This window comes from Lethenteron reissneri, unplaced genomic scaffold (genome assembly GCF_015708825.2).
Source record: "Lethenteron reissneri isolate LAM-NWPU_2019-01 unplaced genomic scaffold, ASM1570882v1 scaffold_1639, whole genome shotgun sequence".
In the NCBI taxonomy this organism is placed as follows: Eukaryota; Metazoa; Chordata; class Hyperoartia; order Petromyzontiformes; family Petromyzontidae; genus Lethenteron; species Lethenteron reissneri.
The window spans coordinates 2,320,852-2,347,689 of NW_026891376.1; the positions used below are offsets into that span (position 1 = coordinate 2,320,852).

A 26,838-nucleotide genomic window follows, 5' to 3' on the forward strand; every position below is an offset into this window, starting at 1 on the left:
TATGCGTGGCGGCTAGAGTCATCTCGTCCTCTGGCTTGAGATGGCTGCCACCTATGTGTCAGATGATTGTCTGCCAGCATGAAGCAATTGGTAATTAAATATTTAAAAAAATTTTCCCTAAACAGAGTAAAATTTTGGAAAAGAATTTCACTAAAATTAATTGTCACGCACAACGAGTCTGTGTGGAAAATGTCAGCTCGATTGGATCACGGGAAGTGGGTTAAAAAACGACCGAAAGATTTGCACGGTCCTAAGCAAGCAAGCACGCAAGCAAGTGAACTTAATATAAAGGATTAAAAAAAACAACACACCAGCATTGTACCGACACGAGCGTCTGACCCAAGCAAACGAAGGGGGGAAAAAATTAACCCGTAAAAACAAAGTTTTTCACTATAAATCCTTTATATACGTGGCGGCTAGAGTCCTCTCGTCCTCTGGCTTGAGATGGCTGCCACCTATGGGTCAGATGATTGCCTGCCACCATTAAGCAATTGGTAATTAAATAGAAGAAAAAAAATTCCTAAACAGTGTAAATCTTCTTGGTTCTTTCGGTAAAGTCACGTAGAAGGGAAGTAATAAAATAATAAAAATAAAACATAATAAAATAATTCTCACGACGTTTCGGCCACAACGCAAGCAGCCGTCCTCAGGTGAAAACCAGGTCCGTCGAGGCGACAGAGTCTGAATGAAACAGCACACGAGCTTGGAGCATATATATAAGCTGGGCGCATTGACAAAGGAATTTGCATATCAAGAGGAATTTAGCATATTTATGGGAAATGCAGGAATGTGATTAGTACTGCATATGCATGTGCATTATGCAGGATTAGCAGCATCAAAGGGAGCTGCAGTTACTGCTGCTGCTGCAGTTGCTGCTGCTGCTGCAGTTGCGTATATAACTGCAGCAGCAGCAGCAACTGCAGCAGCAGCAGCAACTGCAGCAGCAGCAGCAACTGCAGCAGCAGCAGCAACTGCAGCAGCAGCAGCAACTGCAGCAACAGCAGCAACTGCAGCAACAGCAGCAACTGCAGCAGCAGCAGCAACTGCAGCAACAGCAGCAACTGCAGCAGCAGCAGCAACTGCAGCTCCCTTTGATGCTGCTAATCCTGCATAATGCACATGCATATGCAGTACTAATCACATTCCTGCATTTCCCATAAATATGCTAAATTCCTCTTGATATGCAAATTCCTTTGTCAAGGCGCCCAGCTTATATATATGCTCCAAGCTCGTGTGCTGTTTCATTCAGACTCTGTCGCCTCGACGGACCTGGTTTTCACCTGAGGACGGCTGCTTGCGTTGTGGCCGAAACGTCGTGAGAATTATTTTATTATGTTTTATTTTTATTATTTTATTACTTCCCTTCTACGTGACTTTACCGAAAGAACCAAGAAGATGAATCCCTGCAGTCACGAAAGCTTTAAATCAAAATTTAAACAGTGTAAAGTTACGAAAAAATTTTTCACGAACATTAATTGTCTCGCACAACGAGTCTGTGTGCAAAATGTCAGCTCGATTGGATCACGGGAAGTGGGTTAAAAAACGACCGAAAGATTTGCACGGTCGTAAGCAAGCAAGCGAGCGAAATTAATATAAAGGATTTAAAAATGGCAACTAAATTATAGACCACGATGTTGGTGACGGACGGCCTGATTGCTCGTGCCAAATTAAAAATAAAAACCTCAACACGACGGTCGGATGATTGCCGAAACGCATCTCCACCTGCCGCAGATCCTCAGTCGCCAATTTTTTTTTACCAAACCCCATCCCTACCCCACGCTCCCCCCCCCGGCCCAAAATTCCCACACGGACAAAGTCGACATCGCCACGGCGTTCCCCATGTCGGGAGGGAAAAACCCCATCTCCGTCTGGATTTGTGTGCGTTTTTAAAATGTATATATTCCGTGTATTATTTGGGTCTTTCGGTAAAGAAAAAAATATAAAAAACTACAACGTTTCGATCACAACTCAAGCGATCGTCTTGGAACCTATCTACGTGACTTTACCGAAAGACCCAAAGAACATGAATTCCTGCAGTCACGAAAGCTTTAAGTCAAAATATATTCCGTGTATATAGGGTGGCCCAAAAGTGAGGGTACGTAGGGTTACTTAATTTCATTTAACAAATGTTCAAACTGACCTTTCCAATAAAAAGACATACACCATCCTCGACTTCTTTGTTAAAATTAATTCAGGACTTGTTTTTAAAAAGATTAACATTCACCAGTCGCGTTTTTGTCTCAAATCAGCCCAATTTTCTGAATCTAAAAAGGAAGACAAATTGATAAGAATTCATAGTAATAGATAAAACATTAATTTAAGTTAATAAAAATTAATAAAAAAATAAGTAAAAAATGTCATGCCAGTGTTGAAATGAATATCATGACCCTGTGCGTCTTCACTTTTGGGGCCACCCCTGTACACGTGGCCTGTACAACTATTCCATCTTCTTGGTTCTTTCGGTAAAGTCACGTAGAAGGGAAATAATAAAATTAAAATAAAATAATCAAAATAAAACATAATAAAATACAATTAATTCTAGATTTGAATTTTCACGACGTTTCGGCCACAATGCAAGCAGCCATCCTCAGGTGAAGAACAGGGCTATCGGAAAGACAGCGTCTGACAGACCTGTTCTTCACCCGAGGACGGATGCTTGCGTTGTGGCCGAAACGTCGTGAGAATTATTTTATGAAGTTTTATTTTTATTATTTTATTATTTCCCTTCTACGTGATGACTTTACCGAAAGAACCAAGAAGATCAATCCCTGCAGTCACGAAAGCTTTAAATCGAAATTTATTCCATCTTCTTTAAAAATGAATGTTAAAAACCATCCGCGAGAAGCAATCCGCGTCGTTTTTTGCGTAACGGGGGGTGGTGGGGGTCAATGTCGTTGCTGTTGGGGGGGGGGGGGGGCTGTCAATGCCTCCCGGATATTTTGGTCGACCCAATCTCCTCCTGGCGGGGAGTACTGATAGAGCAACTTCCCGCCTCAAACATTCGACTCGCGTCTCAGCGGCCACTTGTGCATCTCGCCGGTTCTTTTTCTTGGACTTGTGCGAATTTTTCGATGGCTCCAGGTTGTGTGTAGGGGGGGGGTGGGGGTGCGGGGAGTTCATCGGAAGAGGGACCCCGCCACTCTTCATCAAGGAATGTAGTAGCAATGGAAAACCGGTCGCCAAGGCGTTGACGCCAGAGGCTGTTTGCCCCCACAGCGGTCCAGCTACCGCTCGCTCTCAGAGTCGCCGGTCAGAACCTCCCCACCGATAGCGGATAGGGGTGGAGGGAGGGAAGACGGGCGTGTGAAGACGCTGTCCCGAGCGCTGTCGGCTTTGCCGCCGGTAAATTCCAGCGGCTGCGTGTGTGTGTGTGCGCGCGTGGTCGCGCGTGTGATGTGTTGATGTGTCGTAAGCCCTCCCCCCCTCCTCCACTCGACTTGGTCAAATAAATAGGGGTGAGGTTGGTAGTGGTGGGTGGGGTCAGTGGGGGTAAAGGTTAGAGAGGGTCAGTGGGGGTAAGGGTTAGTGAGGGTAGGGTTTGGGCAGCATCACGAACGATGGCAAAGATATTTAAAATGGCCACGCCGTGTCGTGGAGGGGCATACGACACACAGCCACTCCGCTCGTAACTCTCAAACTCCAAACAATGTCCGGCACAGCCCCCCAAAACCCCTAACCCTGCACCGGGCACGGACGGATCGCATATCTTCACTCTTCTTGGTTCTTTCGGTAAAGTCACGTAGAAGGGAAGTAATAAAATAATAAAAATAAAACATAATAAAACAATTCTCACAATTGTTTGTGAGAATTGTTTTGTGAGAATTGTTTTATTATGTTTTATTTTTATTATTTTATTACTTCCCTTCTACGTGACTTTACCGAAAGAACCAAGAAGATGAATCCCTGCAGTCACGAAAAGCTTTAAATCGAAATCTTCAACACTGTGTCACGCATTCCACCGAGTGCTCAACATCCGATCGCCATGTCATCGTGCCCCCTCCCCCCCACTCCCCGTAGTTTGTTTATACAACATTCCCCCCTTTCCACCCCCACATAAATACACGGCTCCCGAGACCACTGGATGGCATATGGACGTCCCAGGACAGCTAAGACAATGACATGAACCCTGCGCAAAACTTGGGACCGGTTAGTGATGACCTTAGCGACCTCTAGCAGCCGGCCCTGGCAGCCCAAGTGGCCCTGCAGGAAGGAGGAGGAGATGCCTTGGCTGGATGACTTAGATGTCCCGGGACGGCTACACCACCTCCTTTTTCTCCTCAACGACAAGGACGCAAAAATTGGGGCCAGCTGGCGACGGCCGCCCTGGTGGCTGACCCTAGCGGCCCTGCGGAAAGGAGGAGGAGGAGGAGGAAGAGGAGGAAGGGAAAGGGACGCCCGGCTGGATGGCAGCGGCGGGCGACGCGGGCACCAGAAAGAGGTCGAAGACGCTCTTGTTGGGTGGCATTATGCCGTAGACTCGCTCGTAGTCGAGGAACGTGGGCACCTGGTAGAGGAGACCCGCCTCGCGCGACCTCACCCAGTACGACACCAGCTGCAGCGGCGGGGACGACGGATTCAACGACGACGACAACGAAGACGACGACACGGAGGAGGACGGCGAGGGGGAGGGGGAACAGGACAGCGACGGTGGCGATCGGTACGCGGGGAGAGCGGGGAGAGCGGTGTCACCGCCGCCGCTGCTGCCGAGGAAAGCCAGCGAGTCCGGACCGGCGGGTGGCGCCACCGCATTGGGGGGCGTGAACTTGGAGTGCGAAGCCGGCAGCTCCCAGGGGACCAACGCCTGCGGGGCCGGGTTTCCGTACGCGACGGCGGTGGCCACGTTGCCATGGGCGTAACCGTGGGCGGCGACCACGTTTCCGTAACCGTGGGTGGCAGCCACGTTGCCGTAACCGTGGGCGGCGGCCACATTTCCGTAACCGTGGGCGGCGGCCACGTTGCCATGGGCATAACCGTGGGCAGCGGCCATGTTGCCGTAACCGTGGGCGGCGGCCACGTTGCCGTAACCGTGGGCGGCGGCCACGTTTCCGTAACCGTGGGCGGCGGCCACGTTGCCATGGGCGTAACCGTGGGCGGCGGCCACGTTGCCGTAACCGACAGCGGTGGCCATGTTGTAATTGTTACCGAGGGCCGCGTTTGCGTTGCCGGGCTGGCACTGCCACGGCTGCGCCAGCCACGCCGCGTGCCACGAGCGGCGCCCCTCGGCGTCGGCGGCCGCGTCAGCCGACGACGACGCCGACGACGAGGAGGATGATGATGAGGATGCGGACGAGGAGGGGATTGCCATGCCGAGCGGCCGCTGGCCATCGCCCCCCGTGTCCCGGCGCTCGTGGCGGCGCCGGCGCTGGCACTGCCGTTCGCCCGCCTGGTGCCGGTGCCGACGCCGGCGCTGCCCCGCGGGAGACGCGAGGGCCATGCAGACGTCCACGGGGCCCGGCGGTGGCGGCTGCCCCCCAGGGGCGGGCGACGGCGAGCGGGAGAACGGCGACGAGGCGATGGAGGAGGAGGAGGAGGCGGACGACGACGAGCGAGAGACGGCGGGCGACGAATCAGATTCGTCCGCTCGTGGCGGGCGGTGCACGGCGGCGGTGGTGGTGGTGGAGGACACCAACGGCAGCTGCTGCTGCTGGTGCGAGTAGAACTCGGTGGGCAGCTGCTGGTAGGTGGCGCCGGCGGCCGTCGGCACATGACCACAGGTGGAAGAGTGACGAGGAGGGGGCGGAGGAGGCGGGGTGGGGGGACATGGCGTGCAGCGACGGGCAGCTCGGTAGGACCGACGCGTCACCCCACGCGATGTCGTCCGGCATTGGCGGCGGCGGTAGCGCGGACACTAGGGGCTGGTACGACGTGGGGACCCCCGCCAATGGTGCCAGGAAGTGCCCGGCCACCGAGAGGAACGGCGTCGACGAGGAGGAGGCCGCAGCGGAGACGTCGCAGATGCTGGAGAACGGCGGCAGCAGTGGCGGCGGCGACGGGCGGAACCGCTCCAGAGCGGAGGCCAGAGCCGGGCCCGGTGCTGGCGGTGGGCGGTAGAGAGGCACCGGAGCGTCGGAGTTCGTCCAGCCGAGTTGCGGCAGCGGCTGGGCCACCTCGGCTCTCGGCGCGGAAGCGGCGGCGGCGGCATCGCGGGCCGAAGCCTCGTCCTGGCCGGACGAGCACGTCCAGAGGCGGAGGCCCGGGTCCAGAAGGTAGGGCCGCAGGTCCTGCGGGTACGGCGAGCGGGCCTTGCGCGACTCAGCCGTGTTCTGCCGCAGAAGGGCCTCGGGCGGTACCTTGTCGATGTCCAGTGTCCAGTGGTTGCCCTTGCATCCCGGGCGTGAAGGGTCCTTGAGCACCTGGGACCGGGGACCGTGGGGGGGGGGGGGGGGGGGGGGGAGTTGAGGGGGTTTGGGTGAGCGGGCGGGCAGACGGGCAAAATGTCGTGGACAGGGAAGTAGACGGAACGAAGAGGTCGCAACCGGGTACCCGATACCCGTACCCTACCCGATACCCGTCATTGTCTTAGCTGTCCTGGGACGTCCATACCGTCATCCAGTGATGTCAGGAGCTGTCTATTTATGTGGGGTAGAGAGGGGGGAATGTTGTATAAACAAACTACGGGGAGGGGGGGGGGGGACACGATGACATGGCGATCGGACGTTGAGCACTCGGCAGAGGTCTCAACCGGGTACCCGATACCCGATACCCGGCTACCCGTACCTGGCTGGGTACGGGTAGCCGTTTGCGACCCTGGTGCGGCCGGGTACGGGTAGGCCGTGAGTCACTGGTGAGTAGCCGTTTGTCACTCATTTTGGGTAGGGTACGGGTACGGGTAGGTGGTTCAAGTTTCAAGTTTCACCGGTGTTGGCCGTGAGCAGGAATCGAACTCAGGTCGCCGGGTTCGTAGCGCAGCGTAGCGCTAACCGCTACACCACCGCTCACCACCGCTCACAGACACACGGACACACACACGCACGTAACCCACTCGCGCGTACTGCGGTGAGGAGCGGTGGCCCAGCGGTTAGCGCCGCGCTGCGCTACGAACCCGGCGACCCGAGTTTTCGATACTCGCTCACGGCCAACACCGGTGGCGACTATCCGACCCGGTCCTGGGCCTCCCCTTCGGCCTCAATTGAGTACCTGGTGCGGTGTGTGATGTTGGCCACCTACCGCCTCTCTCATGTGCCGTTCCGGCCTTCGTTAGGTTCTGCTCGCTAACGGCACTTGCCCCGAGAATCTGTTAGAGGCTACGTGGGGGATCTTTGTCTTTGTTTTTGGTGGTGGTTGGTGGTGGCAGCGGTGGAGGGGAGCGGTGGTGCAGTGGTTAGCGCAGCGCTGCGTCACCTGACGTCACCGGTCAAACAACAGCACCGCTGGTGGCGGATCATCCGAACCGGTCCTGGGCCTCCCCTAGGTCGACTCAGCCTCAAATGAGTGCTGTGTTTGCGGCGGTGCGTGGGCACGAACACCCCAGCCCCTCGCTGCTAACAGCACTTGCCCCAATAATCTTTTGAGGCTACACGGGGGATCTTTGCCTGTGTATATCTGTGTGTTCAAGTGGTGGCTAAATAGCACTTGCCCCAAAAGTATAATGAGGCTACACGGGGGATTTTTGTCTGTGTGTGTATCTGTGTGTTCCAGCTGCTTTAGCTAACAGCACTTGCCCCAACAGTGTTAGAGGCTACACGGGCGATCTTTGCCTGTGCGTGTCTGTGCTCCAGGTGCTAGCGAACAGCACTTGCCCCGATATTGTGTTGAGGTTACACGGGGGATCTTTGCCTTTGTGTGTCTGTGTGCTCCAGCTGCTTTAGCTAACAGCACTTGCCCCGACAGTCTGTTAGAGGCTACACGGGGGATCTTGCCTGTGTGTGTCTGTGTGTTCAAGTGGTGACTAAATAGCACTTGCCCCAACAGTCTGTTAGAGCTACACGGAGGATCTTTGCCTGTGTATGTCTGTGTGTTCCAGCTGCTTTAGCTAACAGCACTTTCCCCGATATTGTGTTGAGGCTACAAGGAGGATCTTTGCCTGTGTGTGTCTGTGTGTTCCAGGTGCAAGCGAACAGCACTTGCCCCGATATTGTGTTGAGGCTACATGGGGGATCTTTGCCTGTGTGTGTCTGTGTGTTCCAGCTGCTTTAGCTAACAGCACTTGCCCAGACAATCCGTTAGAGGCTACGTGGGGGATCTTTGTTGGCGGTGGCTGGTGTCGTCACCTTGGAGAAGCACTTGTTGGCCGAGAGGTTGTGGCGCACAGAGTCCCTCCAGCCCTTGTACTCGCCCGTGAAGAACGGGAACATGGAGCCGATGAGGCTGAAGATCTGAAGCACGGGGAACACAGCCGCGGTCATTGTCATCACCGTGCGTCGTCGTCATCGTTGTCGCAACGTTCGTCGGACACCGTGTTGCCCGCCAGGCCGGGTCCCAGTCAGTGAATGATTGAGTGGGTGATTGAGTGAGTGGGTGATTGAGTGAGTGGGTGATTGAGTGAGTGGGTGATTGAGTGAGTGGGTGATTGAGTGAGTGGGTGATTGAGTGAGTGGGGGATTGAGTGAGTGGGGGATTGAGTGAGTGGGGGATTGAGTGAGTGGGGGATTGAGTGAGTGGGGGATTGAGTGAGTGGGGGATTGAGTGAGTGGGGGATTGAGTGAGTGGGGGATTGAGTGAGTGGGGGATTGAGTGAGTGGGGGATTGAGTGAGTGGGGGATTGAGTGAGTGGGGGATTGAGTGAGTGGGGGATTGAGTGAGTGGGGATTGAGTGAGTGGGGGATTGAGTGAGTGGGGGATTGAGTGAGTGGGGGATTGAGTGAGTGGGGATTGAGTGAGTGGGGGATTGAGTGAGTGGGGGATTGAGTGAGTGGGGGATTGAGTGAGTGGGGGATTGAGTGAGTGGGGGATTGAGTGAGTGGGGGATTGAGTGAGTGGGGGATTGAGTGAGTGGGGGATTGAGTGAGTGGGGGATTGAGTGAGTGGGGGATTGAGTGAGTGGGGGATTGAGTGAGTGGGGGATTGAGTGAGTGGGGGATTGAGTGAGTGGGGGATTGAGTGAGTGGGGGATTGAGTGAGTGGGGGATTGAGTGAGTGGGGGATTGAGTGATGGGGATTGAGTGAGTGGGGATTGAGTGAGTGGGGGAGGAGTGAGTGGGGGATTGAGTGAGTGGGGGATTGAGTGAGTGGGGATTGAGTGAGTGGGCGATGGAGTGAGTGGGCGATTGAGTGAGTGGGGGATGAGTGAGTGGGGGATTGAGTGAGTGGGGATTGATTGAGTGGGCGAGTGAGTGAGTGGGCGATTGAGTGAGTGGGCGATGAGTGAGTGGGGATTGAGTGAGGGGCGATTGAGTGAGGTGGGGCGATTGAGGTGAGTGGGCGATTGAGTGAGTGGGCGATTGAGTGAGTGGGCGATTGAGTGAAGTGGGCGATTGAGTGAGTGGGCGATTGAGTGAGTGGGGCGATTGAGTGAGTGGGCGATTGAGTGAGTGGGCGATTGAGTGAGTGGGCGATTGAGTGAGTGGGCGATGAGGAGTGGGCGATGGAGTGAGTGGGCGATTGAGTGAGTGGGCGATTGAGTGAGTGGGCGATTGAGTGAGTGGGCGATTGAGTGAGTGGGGCGATTGAGTGAGTGGGCGATTGAGTGAGTGGGCGATTGAGTGAGTGGGCGATTGAGTGAGTGGGCGATTGAGTGAGTGGGCGATTGAGTGAGTGGGCGATTGAGTGAGTGGGCGATTGAGTGAGTGGGGGGTGCGATTGAAGTGAGTGGGCGATTGAGTGAGTGGGCGATTGAGTGAGTGGGCGATTGAGTGAGTGGGCGATTGAGTGAGTGGGCGATTGAGTGGTGGGCGATTGAGTGAGTGGGCGATTGAGTGGGCGATTGAGTGGGTGGGCGATTGAGTGGGTGGGCGATTGAGTGAGGTGGGCGATTGAGTGGGTGGGCGATTGAGTGAGTGGGCGATTGAGTGAGTGGGCGATTGAGTGAGTGGGCGATTGAGTGAGTGGGCGATTGAGTGAGTGGGCGATTGAGTGAGTGGGCGATTGAGTGAGTGGGCGATTGAGTGAGTGGGCGATTGAGTGAGTGGGCGATTGAGTGAGTGGGCGATTGAGTGAGTGGGCGATTGGGAGTGGGCGATTGAGTGAGTGGGCGATTGAGTGAGTGGGCGATTGATGAGTGGGCGATTGAGTGAGTGGGCGATTGAGTGAGTGGGCGATTGAGTGAGTGGGCGATTGAGTGAGTGGGCGATTGAGTGAGTGGGCGATTGAGTGAGTGGGCGATTGAGTGAGTGGGCGATTGAGTGAGTGGGCGATTGAGTGAGTGGGCGATTGAGTGGGCGATTGAGTGAGTGGGCGATTGAGTGGGCGATTGAGTGGGCGATTGAGTGGGCGATTGAGTGGGCGATTGAGTGGGCGATTGAGTGGGCGATTGAGTGGGCGATTGAGTGGGCGATTGAGTGGGCGATTGAGTGGGCGATTGAGTGGGCGATTGAGTGGGCGATTGAGTGGGCGATTGAGTGGGCGATTTGAGTGGCGATTGAGTGGGCGATTGAGTGGGCGATTGAGTGGGCGATTGAGTGGGCGATTGAGTGGGCGATTGAGTGGGCGATTGAGTGGGCGATTGAGTGGGGCCGATTGAGTTGGGCGATTGAGTGGGCAGATTGAGTGGGCGATTGAGTGAGTGAGCAATTGAGTGGGTGAGCGATTGAGTGGGCGATTGAGTGGGCGAGTGAGTGGGTGATTGAGCGAGTGAGCGATTGAGTGGGCGATTGAGTGGGCGATTGAGTGGGCGATTGAGTGAGTGAGCGATTGAGTGGGTGAGCGATTGAGTGGGCGATTGAGTGAGTGAGCGATTGAGTGAGTGAGCGATTGAGTGAGTGAGCGATTGAGTGAGTGAGCGATTGAGTGAGTGAGCGATTGAGTGAGTGAGCGATTGAGGTGGGCGATTGAGTGAGTGAGCGATTGAGTGAGTGAGCGATTGAGTGAGTGATTGAGCGATTGAGTGAGTGATTGAGCGATTGAGTGGGCGATTGAGCGAGTGAGCGATTGAGTGAGTGAGCGATTGAGTGAGTGAGCGATTGAGTGAGCGATTGAGTGAGTGAGCGATTGAGTGAGCGATTGAGTGAGTGAGCGATTGAGTGGGTGAGCGATTGAGTGAGTTAGCGATTGAGTGGGTGATTGAGTGGGTGATTGAGCGATTGAGTGGGCGATTGAGTGAGTGAGCGATTGAGTGAGTGAGCGATTGAGTGAGTGAGCGATTGAGTGAGTGAGCGATTGAGTGGGCGAGCGATTGAGTGGGTGATTGAGTGGGTGATTGAGCGAGTGAGCGATTGAGTGGGCGATTGAGTGGGTGATTGAGTGAGTGAGCGATTGAGTGGGCGATTGAGTAGGCGATTGAGTGGGCGATTGAGTGGGCGATTGAGTGGGTGACTGAGTGAGTGAGCGATTGAGTGGGCGATTGAGTGGGTGATTGAGCGAGTGAGCGATTGAGTGGGCGATTGAGTGGGCGATTGAGTGGGCGATTGAGTGAGTGAGCGATTGAGTGGGCGATTGAGTGAGTGAGCGATTGAGTGGGTGATTGATTGAGTGGGCGATTGAGTGGGCGATTGAGTGAGTGAGCTATTGAGTGGGCGATTGAGTGAGTGAGCGATTGAGTGAGTGAGCGATTGAGTGAGTGAGCGATTGAGTGAGTGAGCGATTGAGTGGGCGATTGAGTGAGTGAGCGATTGAGTGGGTGATTGAGTGGGTGATTGAGCGAGTGAGCGATTGAGTAAGTGAGCGATTGAGTGGGCGATTGCGTGAGTGAGCAATTGAGTGGGTGATTGAGCGAGTGAGCGATTGAGTGGGCGATTGCGTGAGTGAGCAATTGAGTGGTTGATTGAGTGGGTGATTGAGCGAGTGAGCGATTGAGTGGGCGATTGAGTGGGCGAGCGATTGAGTGGGCGATTGAGTGGGCGAGCGATTGAGTGGGGGATTGAGTGAGCGAGTGATTGAGTGAGCGATTGAGTGGGTGAGCGATTTAGTGAGCGAGCAATTAAGTGGGTGAGCGATTGAGTGAGCGAGCGATTGAGTGGGTGAGCGATTGAGTGGGTGAGCAATTGAGTGGGCGAACAATTGAGTGGGTGAACAATTGAGTGGGTGAGCGATTTAGTGAGTGAGCAATTGAGTGGGTGAGCGATTTAGTGAGTAAGCAATTGAGTGGGTGAGCAATTTAGTGAACGAGCGATTGAGTGGGTGAGCGATTTAGTGAGTAAATGAGTGGGCGAACAATTTAGTGGGCAAATGATTGAGTGGGCAATTGAGTGAGTGAGCGATTGAGTGGGCGATTGAGTGAGCGAGTGAGTGGTTGTGTCAGTGGGTGGTTGAGCGAGTGACCGAGTGTACGATTGAGTGGGAGAGCGATTTAGTGGGCGAACGATTGAGTGGGCAATTGAGTGAGCGAGTGATTGAGTGAGTGGTTGTGTCAGTGGGTAGTTGAGCGAGTGACCGAGTGTACTATTGAGTGGGAGAGCGATTTAGTGGGCGAACGATTGAGTGGGCAATTGAGTGGGCGAGTGGTTGTGTCAGTGGGTGGTTGAGCGAGTGACCGAGTGTGCGATTGAGTGAGCGATTTAGTGAGTGAGTGGTTGTGTCAGTGGGTGGTTGAGCGAGTGACTGAGTGTGCGATTGAGTGAGCGATTTAGTGAGCGAGTGGTTGTGTCAGTCGGTGGTTGAGCGAGTGACCGAGTGTGCGATTGAGTGGGTGAGCGATTTAGTGAGCGAGCGATTGAGTGGGTGAGCCATTGAGTAATTGAGTGAGCGAGCGATTGAGTGGGCGATTGAGCGAGTGAGTGGTTGTGTCAGTGGGTGGTTGAGTGAGTGATCGAGTATGCGATTTAGTGAGCGAGCGATTGAGTGGGTTAGCGAGTGAGTAAATGAGTGGGCGAGCGATTGAGTGGGCTAACAATTGAGTGGGCGATGGAGTGAGGGAGCGATTGAGTGGGTGAGTGAGCGATTGAGTGGGGGATTGCATGGGCGATTGAGTGAGCAAGTGTTTGAGTGGGCGATAAAGTGAGTGAGTGGTTGTGTCAGTGGGTGGTTGAGTGAGTGATCGAGTGTGCGATTGAGTGAGCGAGCGATTTAGTGAGTGGGCGATTGAGTGGGGGATTGCATGGGCGATTGAGTGAGCGAGTGATTGAGTGGGCGATTGAGCAAGTGAGCGAGTGGTGCGAGAGTGAGCGGTTGAGTGAGCGAGTTATTGAGTGAGTGAGCGGTGCAAGTGAAAGATCGAGTGAATGAGTCGGCGATTGAGTGGGAGATTGAGTGGGAGATTGAGTGGGCCATTCAGTGAGTGAGCGTGTAATTGAGCGAGTGAGCGATTGAGTGGGGGGTTGAGCTAGTGATTGAGTGAATAAGCAATTGAGTGAGCGAGTTATTGAGTGAGTGAGCGGTGCAAGTGAAAGATCGAGTGAATGAGTCGGCGATTGAGTGGGAGATTGAGTGGGAGATTGAGTGGGCCATTCAGTGAGTGAGCGTGTAATTGAGCGAGTGAGCGATTGAGTGGGGGGTTGAGCTAGTGATTGAGTGAATAAGCAATTGAGTGAGCGAGTTATTGAGTGAGTGAGCGGTGCAAGTGAAAGATCGAGCGAATGAGTCGGCGATTGAGCAAGCGTGCGATTGAGTGGGAGATTGAGTGGGTCATTCAGTGAGTGAGCGTGTAATTGAGCGAGTGAGCAATTGAGTGGGGAGCTGAGTGAGTGATTGAGTGAGTAAGCAATTGAGTGAGCGAGCAAATGAGTCAGCGATTGAGCAAGCGTGCGATTGAGTGGGAGATTGAGTGGGTCATTCAGTGAGTGAGCGTGTAATTGAGCGAGTGAGCAATTGAGTGGGGAGCTGAGTGAGTGATTGAGTGAGTAAGCAATTGAGTGAGCGAGCGAATGAGTCAGCGATTGAGCCAGCGTGCGATTGAGTGGGAGATTGAGTGGGTCATTCAGTGAGTGAGCGTGTAATTGAGTGAGCGAGCGATTGAGTGGGGGGCTGAGTAAGCTATTGGGTGAGTAAGCAATTGAGTGAGTAAGCAATTGAGTGAGCGAGCGATTGAGTGCACGGTTGAGTGGGTTAGCAATTGAATGATTAAGCGATTGAGCAAATTGAGAGAGTGAGCAATTGGTGAGAGAGTGAGCGAGCGACTGAGCGAGCTGGCAATTGAGTGAGCGAGCGGTGCAAGTGAAAGATCGAGCGAATGAGTCAGTGATTGAGCAAGCGTGCGATTGAGTGGGAGATTGAGTGGGCCATTCAGTGAGTGAGCGTGTAATTGAGCGAGTGAGCGATTGAGTGGGGGGTTGAGTGAGTGAGTGAGTTAGCAATTGAGTGAGCGAGGGATTGAGTGCGTGGTTGAGCAAGCGTGCGATTGAGTGGGAGATTGAGTGGGTCATTCAGTGAGTGAGCGAGTGAGGAATTGAGTGGGGGGTTGAGCGAGTGATTGAGTGAGTAAGCAATTGAGTGAGTGAGGGATTGGGTGGGGGGTTGAGTGAGCAAGTGAGTGAGTAAGCAATTGAGTGGGTGAGCGATTGGTACGAGCGAGTGGTGCGAGAGTGAGCGAGCGATTGAATGATTAAGCGATTGAGCATTTGACAGAGTGAGCAATTGGTGAGAGAGTGAGTAAGCGACTGAGCGAGTTAGCAATTGAGCGAGCGAATGAGTCAGCGATTGAGCAAGCGTGCGATTAAGTGGGAGATTGAGTGGGCCATTCAGTGAGTGAGCGTGTAATTGAGCGAGTGAGCATTTGAGTGGGAGATTGAGTGGGCCATTCAGTGAGTGAGCGTGTAATTGAGCGAGTGAGCGATTGAGTGGGGGGTTGAGTGAGTGAGTGAGTAAGCAATTGAGTGGGCGAGCGATTGGTACGAACGAGTGGTGCGAAAGTGAGCGAGCGATTGAATCATTAAGCGATTGAGCATTTGAGAGAGTGAGCAATTGGTGAGAGAGTGAGCGAGCTGGCAATTGAGTGAGCGAGCGGTGCAAGTGAAAGATTGAGCGAATGAGTCAGCGATTGAGCAAGCGTGCGATTGAGTGGGAGATTGAGTGGGAGATTGAGTGGGCCATTCAGTGAGTGAGTGTGTAATTGAGCGAGTGAGCGATTGAGTGGGAGATTGAGTGGGCCATTCAGTGAGTGAGCGTGTAATTGAGTGAGTGAGCGATTGAGTGGGGGGTTGAGCGAGTGATTGAGTGAGTAAGCAATTGAGTGAGCGAGGGATTGAGTGGGCGATTGAGTGGGTGAGCGATTGAGTAAACAATTGAGTGGGCGAGCGATTGAGTAAACAATTGAGTGGGCGAGCGATTGGTACGAGCGAGTGGTGCAAGAGTGAGCGAGCGATTGAATCATTAAGCGATTGAGCATTTGAGAGAGTGAGCAATTGGTGAGAGAGTGAGCGAGCGACTGAGCGAGTTAGCAATTGAGTGAGCGAGCGAATGAGTCAGCGATTGAGCAAGCGTGCGATTGAGTGGGAGATTGAGTGGGTAATTCAGTGAGTGAGCGTGTAATTGAGCGAGTGAGCGATTGAGTGGGGGGCTGAGTGAGTGATTGAGTGAGTAAGCAATTGAGTGAGCGAGCGAATGAGTCAGCGATTGAGCAAGCGTGCGATTGAGTGGGAGATTGAGTGGGTCATTCAGTGAGTGAGCGTGTAATTGAGCGAGTGAGCGATTGAGTGGGGGGTTGAGCGAGTGATTGAGTGAGTAAGCAATTGAGTGAGCGAGGGTTTGAGTGAGCGAGAGATTGAGTGCACGGTTGAGTGGGTTAGCAATTGAATGATTAAGCGATTGAGCATTTGAGAGAGTGAGCAATTGGTGAGAGAGTGAGTGAGCGACTGAGCGAGCTGGCAATTGAGTGAGCGAGCGGTGCAAGTGAAAGATTGAGTGAGCAAGCGAGTCAGCGATTGAGCGAGCGGCCTACCTGTCGGAGCGTGAGCTGCAGCTCCGTTGAGCGCGTGATCGCCAGGCAGATGAGCGCGACGTACGAGTACGGAGGCTTGGGGTAGCGCTGGTAGTTCCTCTTGCTTCTCTCCGTCTTGCCAGATTCCTGTCCTTCATCACCACCACCGCCACCACCACCGGCGCAATCAGCGTGTTCCATATCTTCCACCTAAACGGCATGAGGGGGGGGGGGGGGGGGGGGGGGAGGTGGGGACAGGTCGCACGAACAATCACGATGATGTGCTACTTCCGGTGATCGTGTGATTGGTCTCCCTTACTCTCTCTCACGGGGGTGTGCTCATGATGGTCTTGAGTCCCTGAGTTCGAGTCCTGGTTCTAGGCATCTCTCTAACTTTTAGGAGACCCATAGACTCGCCACAGAGACCCACAGACTCACCACACAGAGACCCATAGACTCACCACACAGAGACCCATAGACTCACCACACAGAGACCCATAGACTCACCACACAGAGACGCATAGACTCATCACACAGAGACCTATAGACTCACCACACAGAGATCCATAGACTCACCACACAGAGATCCATAGACTCACCACACAGAGATCCATAGACTCACCACACAGAGACCCACAGACTCACCACACAGAGACCCACAGACTCACCACACAGAGACCCACAGACTCACCACACAGAGACCCATAGACTCACCACACAGAGACCCACAGACTCACCACACAGAGACCCATAGACTCACCACACAGACTCACCACACAGAGACCCATAGACTTCAACCCACGTCTCGTCCGTGGTGAGCGTGCATCAGTGGGTCGACTGTTGGTGGATCGGCTGAGGGTGGATCACCTGTGGGTGGATTGGCTCTGGGTGGAGCATGGGAGGCAGCGCCGTGTCGTCCTCTTCCATCTCCACCTCGTGGTTCATCGAGTCCATCGCTCCTCGGGCGAGCAGGTGGGTGAGCAGGTTGGTGGACTCTCTGGTTGGTTGGCCGAGCAGCTGGTTAGGTGGTGGACTAACCAGGAAGCGAGTTGGCGGACCAGCGCATGTATTACCAGACGTGTGACTGGAATAGTGGACCGGTTGCTTGTCCAGTGCCTGGACGAGTGGTCCAGTGGGTGGACTAGTGGCTGGACCAGTGGTTGGACTATTGGACCAGTGGTTGGACCAGTAGATGGACGAGTGGTCCAGTGGGTGGACTAATGGTTGGACTAGTGCATGGATTAGTGGTCCAGTGGATGGACCAGTGGATGGACCAGTGGTTGGACTATTGGACCAGTGGTTGGACCAGTAGATGGACGAGTGGACCAGTAGATGGACTAGTGGACTAGTGCCTGGACTAGTGGTCCAGTGGATGGACTAGTGGATGGACCAGTGGATGGATTATTGGACCAGTGGATGGACCAGTGGATGGACCAGTGGATGGACCAGTGGTTGGACTATTGGACCAGTGGTTGGACCAGTCGATGGACCAGTGATTGGACCAGTGGTTGGACCAGTGGATGGACCATTGGACCAGTGGTTGGACTATTGGACCAGTAGATGGACCAGTGGATGGACCAGTGGATGGACCAGTGGTTGTACTATTGGACCAGTGGTTGGACCAGTGGATGGACCAGTGGATGGACCAGTGGATGGACCAGTGGATGGACTATTGGATGGACCAGTGGATGGATTATTGGACCAGTGGATGGACCAGTGGATGGACCAGTGGATGGACCAGTGGTTGGACTATTGGACCAGTGGTTGGACCAGTCGATGGACCAGTGATTGGACCAGTGGTTGGACCAGTGGATGGACCATTGGACCAGTGGTTGGACTATTGGACCAGTAGATGGACCAGTGGATGGACCAGTGGATGGACCAGTGGTTGTACTATTGGACCAGTGGTTGGACCAGTGGATGGACCAGTGGATGGACCAGTGGATGGACCAGTGGATGGACTATTGGATGGACCAGTGGATGGACTATTGTACCAGTGGTTGGACCAGTGGACCAGTAGATGGACCAGTGGGTGGACGAGTGGTGAAGCTGTTGGACTCGGCTGCTGGTTGAACTACCGGGCCTGTCAGTGGCTCTGCTTGGTGGACCGTGCGGCTTTTGGGGCTACCGAATGGTTGGACTGCGGGTGGACCATAGGTGGACTATGGGTGGACTATGGGTGATTGTCCATCGAGTCCACCTTGAGCAGAGCTAGAGTCGCCCGACAAAGTTGCCCACAACCTGCGGATGCGGAGGACGGGAGGAGGGCGATGGTGGTGCAAATGGGACCCATAGACTCGCACAGAGACCCACAGACTCGCACAGAGACCCACAGACTCGCACAGAGAGACCCATAGACTCACACAGAGACCCATAGACTCGCACAGAGAGACCCATAGAAATACACAGAGACCCATAGACTCGCACAGAGAGACCCATAGACTCGCACAGAGACCCACAGACTCGCACAGAGACCCACAGACTCGCACAGAGAGACCCATAGACTCACACAGAGACCCACAGACTCGCACAGAGACCCACAGACTCGCACAGAGAGACCCATAGACTCACACAGAGACCCATAGACTCGCACAGAGAGACCCATAGAAATACACAGAGACCCATAGACTCGCACAGAGAGACCCATAGACTCGCACAGAGACCCACAGACTCGCACAGAGACCCACAGACTCGCACAGAGAGACCCATAGACTCACACAGAGACCCATAGACTCGCACAGAGACCCATTGACTCGCACAGAGACCCATAGACTCACACAGAGACCCACAGACTCGCACAGAGACCCACAGACTCGCACAGAGACCCATAGACTCGCACAGAGACCCACAGACTCGCACAGAGACCCACAGACTCGCACAGAGACCCACAGACTCGCACAGAGAGACCCATAGACTCACACAGAGACCCATAGACTCGCACAGAGACCCATTGACTCGCACAGAGACCCATAGACTCACACAGAGACCCACAGACTCGCACAGAGACCCACAGACTCGCACAGAGACCCATAGACTCGCACAGAGAGACCCATAGAAATACACAGAGACCCATAGACTCGCACAGAGACCCACAGACTCGCACAGAGAGACCCATAGACTCACACAGAGACCCATAGACTCACACAGAGACCCATAGACTCACACAGAGACCCACAGACTCGCACAGAGACCCATTGACTCGCACAGAGACCCATAGACTCACACAGAGACCCACAGACTCGCACAGAGACCCACAGACTCGCACAGAGACCCATAGACTCGCACAGAGAGACCCATAGAAATACACAGAGACCCATAGACTCGCACAGAGACCCACAGACTCGCACAGAGACCCATTGACTCGCACAGAGACCCATAGACTCACACAGAGACCCATAGACTCGCACAGAGACCCACAGACTCGCACAGAGACCCATAGACTCGCACAGAGAGACCCATAGAAATACACAGAGACCCATAGACTCGCACAGAGACCCACAGACTCGCACAGAGACCCATTGACTCGCACAGAGACCCATAGACTCACACAGAGACCCATAGACTCACACAGAGACCCATAGACTCGCACAGAGAGACCCATAGAAATACACAGAGACCCATAGACTCGCACAGAGACCCACAGACTCGCACAGAGACCCATAGACTCGCACAGAGACCCATAGACTCACACAGAGACCCATAGACTCACACAGAGATCCATAGACTCGCACAGAGACCCATAGACTCACACAGAGACCCATAGACTCACACAGAGATCCATAGACTCGCACAGAGACCCATAGACTCGCACAGAGACCCATAGAAATACACAGAGATCCATAGACTCACACAGAGACCCATAGACTCACACAGAGACCCACAGACTCGCACAGAGACCCATAGACTTGCATAGAGATCCATAGACTCGCACAGACACCCATAGAAATACACAGAGACCCGTAGACTTGCACAGACACCCATAGACTTGCACAGCACCCATAGACGAACACAGAGACCCATAGACTCGACAGAGACCCATAGACTCGCACAGAGACCCATAGACTCGCACAGAGACCCACAGACTTGCACAGACACCCGTAGACTCACACAGAGACCCGTAGACTCGCACAGACACCCATAGACTCGCACAGACACCCGTAGACTCGCACAGAGACCCGTAGACTCGCATAGAGACCCGTAGACTCGCATAGAGACCCGTAGACTCGCACAAAGACCCGTAGACTCGCATAGAGACCCGTAGACTCGCATAGAGACCCGTAGACTCGCATAGAGACCCATAAACTTGCATAGACACCCGTAGACTCGCACAGAGACCCGTAGACTCGCACAGACACCCGTAGACTCACACAGAGATCCATAGAGATCCATAGACTCACACAGAGATCCATAGACTTACATAGAGATCCATAGACTTGTATAGACACCCGTAGACTCGCACAGACACCCATAGACTCGCAGAGACACCCGTTGACTTGCATAGAGATCCATAGACTCGCACAGAGACCCATAGACTCGCATCGTGACCCACAGACTCGCACAGAGATCCATAGACGTGCATAGAGATCCATAGACTCGCACAGAGACCCATAGACTCACACAGATCCATAGACTTGCATAGAGACCCGTAGACTCGCACAGAGACCCATACACTCGCACAGAGATCCATAGAGATCCATAGACTCACACAGAGACCCATAGACTTGCACAGAGACCCATAGACTTGCACAGACACCCGTAGACTTGCACAGAGACCCATAGACTCGCACAGACACCCGTAGACTTGCATAGAGACCCATAGACTCGCACAGAGACCCATAGACTCACACCGAGATCCATAGACTCGCATAGAGACCCATAGACTCACACAGAGACCCATAGACCCACACAGAAACCCGTAGACTCACACAGAGACGCATAGACTCACACAGAGATCCATAGAAATGCATAGAGACCCATAGACTCACACAGAAACCCATAGACTCGCACAGACACCTGTAGACTTTCATAGAGATCCATAGACTTGCATAGAGATCCATAGACTCACACAGACACCCATAGACTCACACAGAGACCCATAGACTCACACAGAGAGACCCATAGACTCACACACAGAGAGACCCATAGATTCACACACAGAGAGACCCATAGATTCACACACAGAGAGACCCATAGACTCACACACAGAGAGACCCATAGACTCACACACAGAGAGACCCATAGACTCACACACAGAGAGACCCATAGACTCACACACAGAGAGACCCATAGACTCACACACAGAGAGACCCATAGACTCACACACAGAGAGACCCATAGACTCACACACAGAGAGACCCATAGACTCACACACAGAGAGACCCATAGACTCACACACAGAGAGACCCATAGACTCACACACAGAGAGACCCATAGACTCACACACAGAGAGACCCATAGACTCACACACAGAGAGACCCATAGACTCACACACAGAGAGACCCATAGACTCACACACAGAGAGACCCATAGACTCACACACAGAGAGACCCATAGACTCACACACAGAGAGACCCATAGACTCACACAGAGAGACCCATAGACTCACACAGAGACCCATAGACTCGCATAGAGACCCATACTCGCATAGAGACCCATACTTGCATAGACACCCGTAGACTCGCACAGAGACCCGTAGACTCGCACAGACACCCGTAGACTCACACAGAGATCCATAGAGATCCATAGACTCACACAGAGATCCATAGACTTACATAGAGATCCATAGACTTGTATAGACACCCGTAGACTCGCACAGACACCCATAGACTCGCAGAGACACCCGTAGACTTGCATAGAGATCCATAGACTCGCACAGAGACCCATAGACTCGCATCGTGACCCACAGACTCGCACAGAGATCCCTGGACTTGCATAGAGATCCATAGACTCGCACAGAGACCCATAGACTCACACAGATCCATAGACTTGCATAGAGACCCATAGACTCGCACAGAGATCCATAGAGATCCATAGACTCACACAGAGATCCATAGACTTGCATAGAGACCCGTAGACTCGCACAGAGACCCATACACTCGCACAGAGATCCATAGAGATCCATAGAGACCCATAGACTCACACAGAAACCCATAGACTCGCACAGACACCCGTAGACTCACACAGAGACCCATAGACTCACACAGAGACCCATAGACTCACACAGAGACCCATAGACTCACACAGAGACCCATAGACTCACACACAGAGAGACCCATAGACTCACACACAGAGAGACCCATAGACTCACACACAGAGAGACCCATAGACTCACACACAGAGAGACCCATAGACTCACACACAGAGAGACCCATAGACTCACACACAGAGAGACCCATAGACTCACACACAGAGAGACCCATAGACTCACACACAGAGAGACCCATAGACTCACACACAGAGAGACCCATAGACTCACACAGAGAGACCCATAGACTCACACAGAGAGACCCATAGACTCACACAGAGACCCATAGACTCACACAGAGACCCATAGACTCGCATAGAGACCCATAGACTCACACAGAGACCCATAGACTCAGAGGCTCATTGACTGACACAGAGACCCATACTCATCACAGACACACGTAGACTCATCACACAAAGACCCATAGACTCACACAGAGACCCATAGACTCACACAGAGACCCATAGACTCACACAGAGACCCATAGACTCACACAGAGACCCATAGACTCACACAGAGAGACCCATAGACTCACACAGAGAGACCCATAGACTCACACAGAGAGACCCATAGACTCACACAGAGAGACCCATAGACTCGCACAGAGACCCATAGACTCGCACAGAGACCCACAGACTTGCACAGACACCCGTAGACTCACACAGAGACCCGTAGACTCGCACAGACACCCATAGACTCGCACAGACACCCGTAGACTCGCACAGAGACCCGTAGACTCGCATAGAGACCCGTAGACTCGCACAGAGACCCGTAGACTCGCATAGAGACCCGTAGACTCGCATAGAGACCCGTAGACTCGCATAGAGACCCATAAACTTGCATAGACACCCGTAGACTCGCACAGAGACCCGTAGACTCGCACAGACACCCGTAGACTCACACAGAGATCCATAGAGATCCATAGACTCACACAGAGATCCATAGACTTACATAGAGATCCATAGACTTGTATAGACACCCGTAGACTCGCACAGACACCCATAGACTCGCAGAGACACCCGTTGACTTGCATAGAGATCCATAGACTCGCACAGAGACCCATAGACTCGCATCGTGACCCACAGACTCGCACAGAGATCCATAGACGTGCATAGAGATCCATAGACTCGCACAGAGACCCATAGACTCACACAGATCCATAGACTTGCATAGAGACCCATAGACTCGCACAGAGATCCATAGAGATCCATAGACTCACACAGAGATCCATAGACTTGCATAGAGACCCGTAGACTCGCACAGAGACCCATACACTCGCACAGAGATCCATAGAGATCCATAGACTCACACAGAGACCCATAGACTTGCACAGAGACCCATAGACTTGCACAGACACCCGTAGACTTGCACAGAGACCCATAGACTCGCACAGACACCCGTAGACTTGCATAGAGACCCATAGACTCGCACAGAGACCCATAGACTCACACCGAGATCCATAGACTCGCATAGAGACCCATAGACTCACACAGAGACCCATAGACCCACACAGAAACCCGTAGACTCACACAGAGACGCATAGACTCACACAGAGATCCATAGAAATGCATAGAGACCCATAGACTCACACAGAAACCCATAGACTCGCACAGACACCTGTAGACTTTCATAGAGATCCATAGACTTGCATAGAGATCCATAGACTCACACAGACACCCATAGACTCACACAGAGACCCATAGACTCACACAGAGAGACCCATAGACTCACACAGAGAGACCCATAGACTCACACACAGAGAGACCCATAGATTCACACACAGAGAGACCCATAGACTCACACACAGAGAGACCCATAGACTCACACACAGAGAGACCCATAGACTCACACACAGAGAGACCCATAGACTCACACACAGAGAGACCCATAGACTCACACACAGAGAGACCCATAGACTCACACACAGAGAGACCCATAGACTCACACACAGAGAGACCCATAGACTCACACACAGAGAGACCCATAGACTCACACACAGAGAGACCCATAGACTCACACACAGAGAGACCCATAGACTCACACACAGAGAGACCCATAGACTCACACACAGAGAGACCCATAGACTCACACACAGAGAGACCCATAGACTCACACACAGAGAGACCCATAGACTCACACAGAGAGACCCATAGACTCACACAGAGACCCATAGACTCGCATAGAGACCCATAAACTTGCATAGACACCCGTAGACTCGCACAGAGACCCGTAGACTCGCACAGACACCCGTAGACTCACACAGAGATCCATAGAGATCCATAGACTCACACAGAGATCCATAGACTTACATAGAGATCCATAGACTTGTATAGACACCCGTAGACTCGCACAGACACCCATAGACTCGCAGAGACACCCGTAGACTTGCATAGAGATCCATAGACTCGCACAGAGACCCATAGACTCGCATCGTGACCCACAGACTCGCACAGAGATCCATAGACTTGCATAGAGATCCATAGACTCGCACAGAGACCCATAGACTCACACAGATCCATAGACTTGCATAGAGACCCATAGACTCGCACAGAGATCCATAGAGATCCATAGACTCACACAGAGATCCATAGACTTGCATAGAGACCCGTAGACTCGCACAGAGACCCATACACTCGCACAGAGACCCATACACTCGCACAGAGATCCATAGAGATCCATAGAGACCCATAGACTCACACAGAAACCCATAGACTCGCACAGACACCCGTAGACTCACACAGAGACCCATAGACTCACACAGAGACCCATAGACTCACACAGAGACCCATAGACTCACACAGAGACCCATAGACTCACACACAGAGAGACCCATAGACTCACACACAGAGAGACCCATAGACTCACACACAGAGAGACCCATAGACTCACACACAGAGAGACCCATAGACTCACACACAGAGAGACCCATAGACTCACACACAGAGAGACCCATAGACTCACACACAGATAGACCCATAGACTCACACACAGAGAGACCCATAGACTCACACAGAGAGACCCATAGACTCACACAGAGAGACCCATAGACTCACACAGAGACCCATAGACTCACACAGAGACCCATAGACTCGCATAGAGACCCATAGACTCACACAGAGACCCATAGACTCAGAGGCTCATTGACTGACACAGAGACCCATACTCATCACAGACACACGTAGACTCATCACACAAAGACCCATAGACTCACACAGAGACCCATAGACTCACACAGAGACCCATAGACTCACACAGAGACCCATAGACTCACACAGAGAGACCCATAGACTCACACAGAGAGACCCATAGACTCACACAGAGAGACCCATAGACTCACACAGAGAGACCCATAGACTCACACAGAGAGACCCATAGACTCACACAGAGAGACCCATAGACTCACACAGATATACCCATACACTCACACAGAGACCCATACTCACAGACACACGTAGACTCATCACACAGAGACCCATAGACTCACACAGAGAGACCCAAAGACTCACACAGAGACCCATAGACTCACACAGAGACCCATAGACTCACACAGAGACCCATAGACTCACACAGAGACCCATAGACTCACACAGAGAGACCCATAGACTCACACAGATATACCCATACACTCACACAGAGACCCATACTCACAGACACACGTAGACTCATCACACAGAGACCCATAGACTCACACAGAGAGACCCAAAGACTCGCACAGAGACCCATAGACTCACACATAGAGACCCATAGACTCACAGACACACGTAGACTCATCACACAGAGACCCATAGACTCACACAGAGACCCATAGACTCACACAGAGACCCATAGACTCACACAGACACACGTGTTAGTCTGCCTCTCTCAGTATTATAATCATCATCATCGCCCATCTACTGCTGGATGGAGATCGATGTGGCGGTGGTGGCGATGATCTCTACCGCGCCGTGTGACCTCTGACCTACGTATTAATCCGCCTCACTCAGCGTAGTCACCATCACCGTCGTGATCTCTCCACGCTATCACGCCCTGGCCGCAACCATCGCATCACGGCATCTTGAGATTGTCATCAGCGCTGGAAAAATATGTTATTTTATCATGTTTTATTTTTATTATTGAAAAATAAAACATAATAAAAGAATTCAAATTCGTTGGTTCTTTTGGTAAAGGTCACGTAGATAGAAAATAAAAATAATAAAATTTAAATAATTAAAATTAAATAAATAATGAATAATTCAAGCTTTTAAAAACCATGTTGACCGCTCGTATTGTGATCGAAACGACGTCGGGTTATTTTATTTTCAATTTATTTTAACTAAAATTTTTATTTAACGATTTTTTTCTAATTCTGTTTTTTGCTTTTATTATTTTCAATTTTTTTTTTACTATTTTTATTTTTTCATTAACTTTTTTGCTTTTATTATTGTCAATGTATTTTTTTTTATTTTCATGTTATTCTTTTTATTTTATTATTTTTATTTTCTATCTAGGTAACTTTACCGAAAGAACCCAGAATATGAAATCATAGCCGCTCATTCATCCCAGTGGCTGAAAATGTACAGCAGCAGCCAATTACGCATGGAGACCCGTACACATCGAGACACAGAGATCCAGAGACACGCGTTCACAGAGACACGCGTTCACAGAGACACGCGTTCACAGAGACACGCGTTCACAGAGACACGCGTTCACAGAGACACGCGTTCACAGA

At 52.6% G+C, this 26,838-nt stretch overlaps 1 protein-coding gene across 1 annotated transcript; it reads right to left on the reverse strand.

Moving 5' to 3' along the window:
• Positions 1 to 4,336: 4,336 nt before the first annotated feature.
• On the reverse strand, positions 4,337 to 17,027 carry LOC133363060 (forkhead box protein C1-like). The gene is made up of 5 exons (XM_061582070.1): positions 16,754 to 17,027; positions 15,908 to 16,096; positions 8,211 to 8,315; positions 5,582 to 6,353; positions 4,337 to 5,544 (listed from the first exon to the last, which is right to left on the reverse strand). Exons 1-5 carry the CDS (start codon positions 16,838 to 16,840, stop codon positions 4,337 to 4,339), a joined length of 2,361 nt encoding a protein of 786 aa, XP_061438054.1. The 5' UTR covers positions 16,841 to 17,027.
• Between the last annotated feature and the right edge of the window lie 9,811 nt (positions 17,028 to 26,838).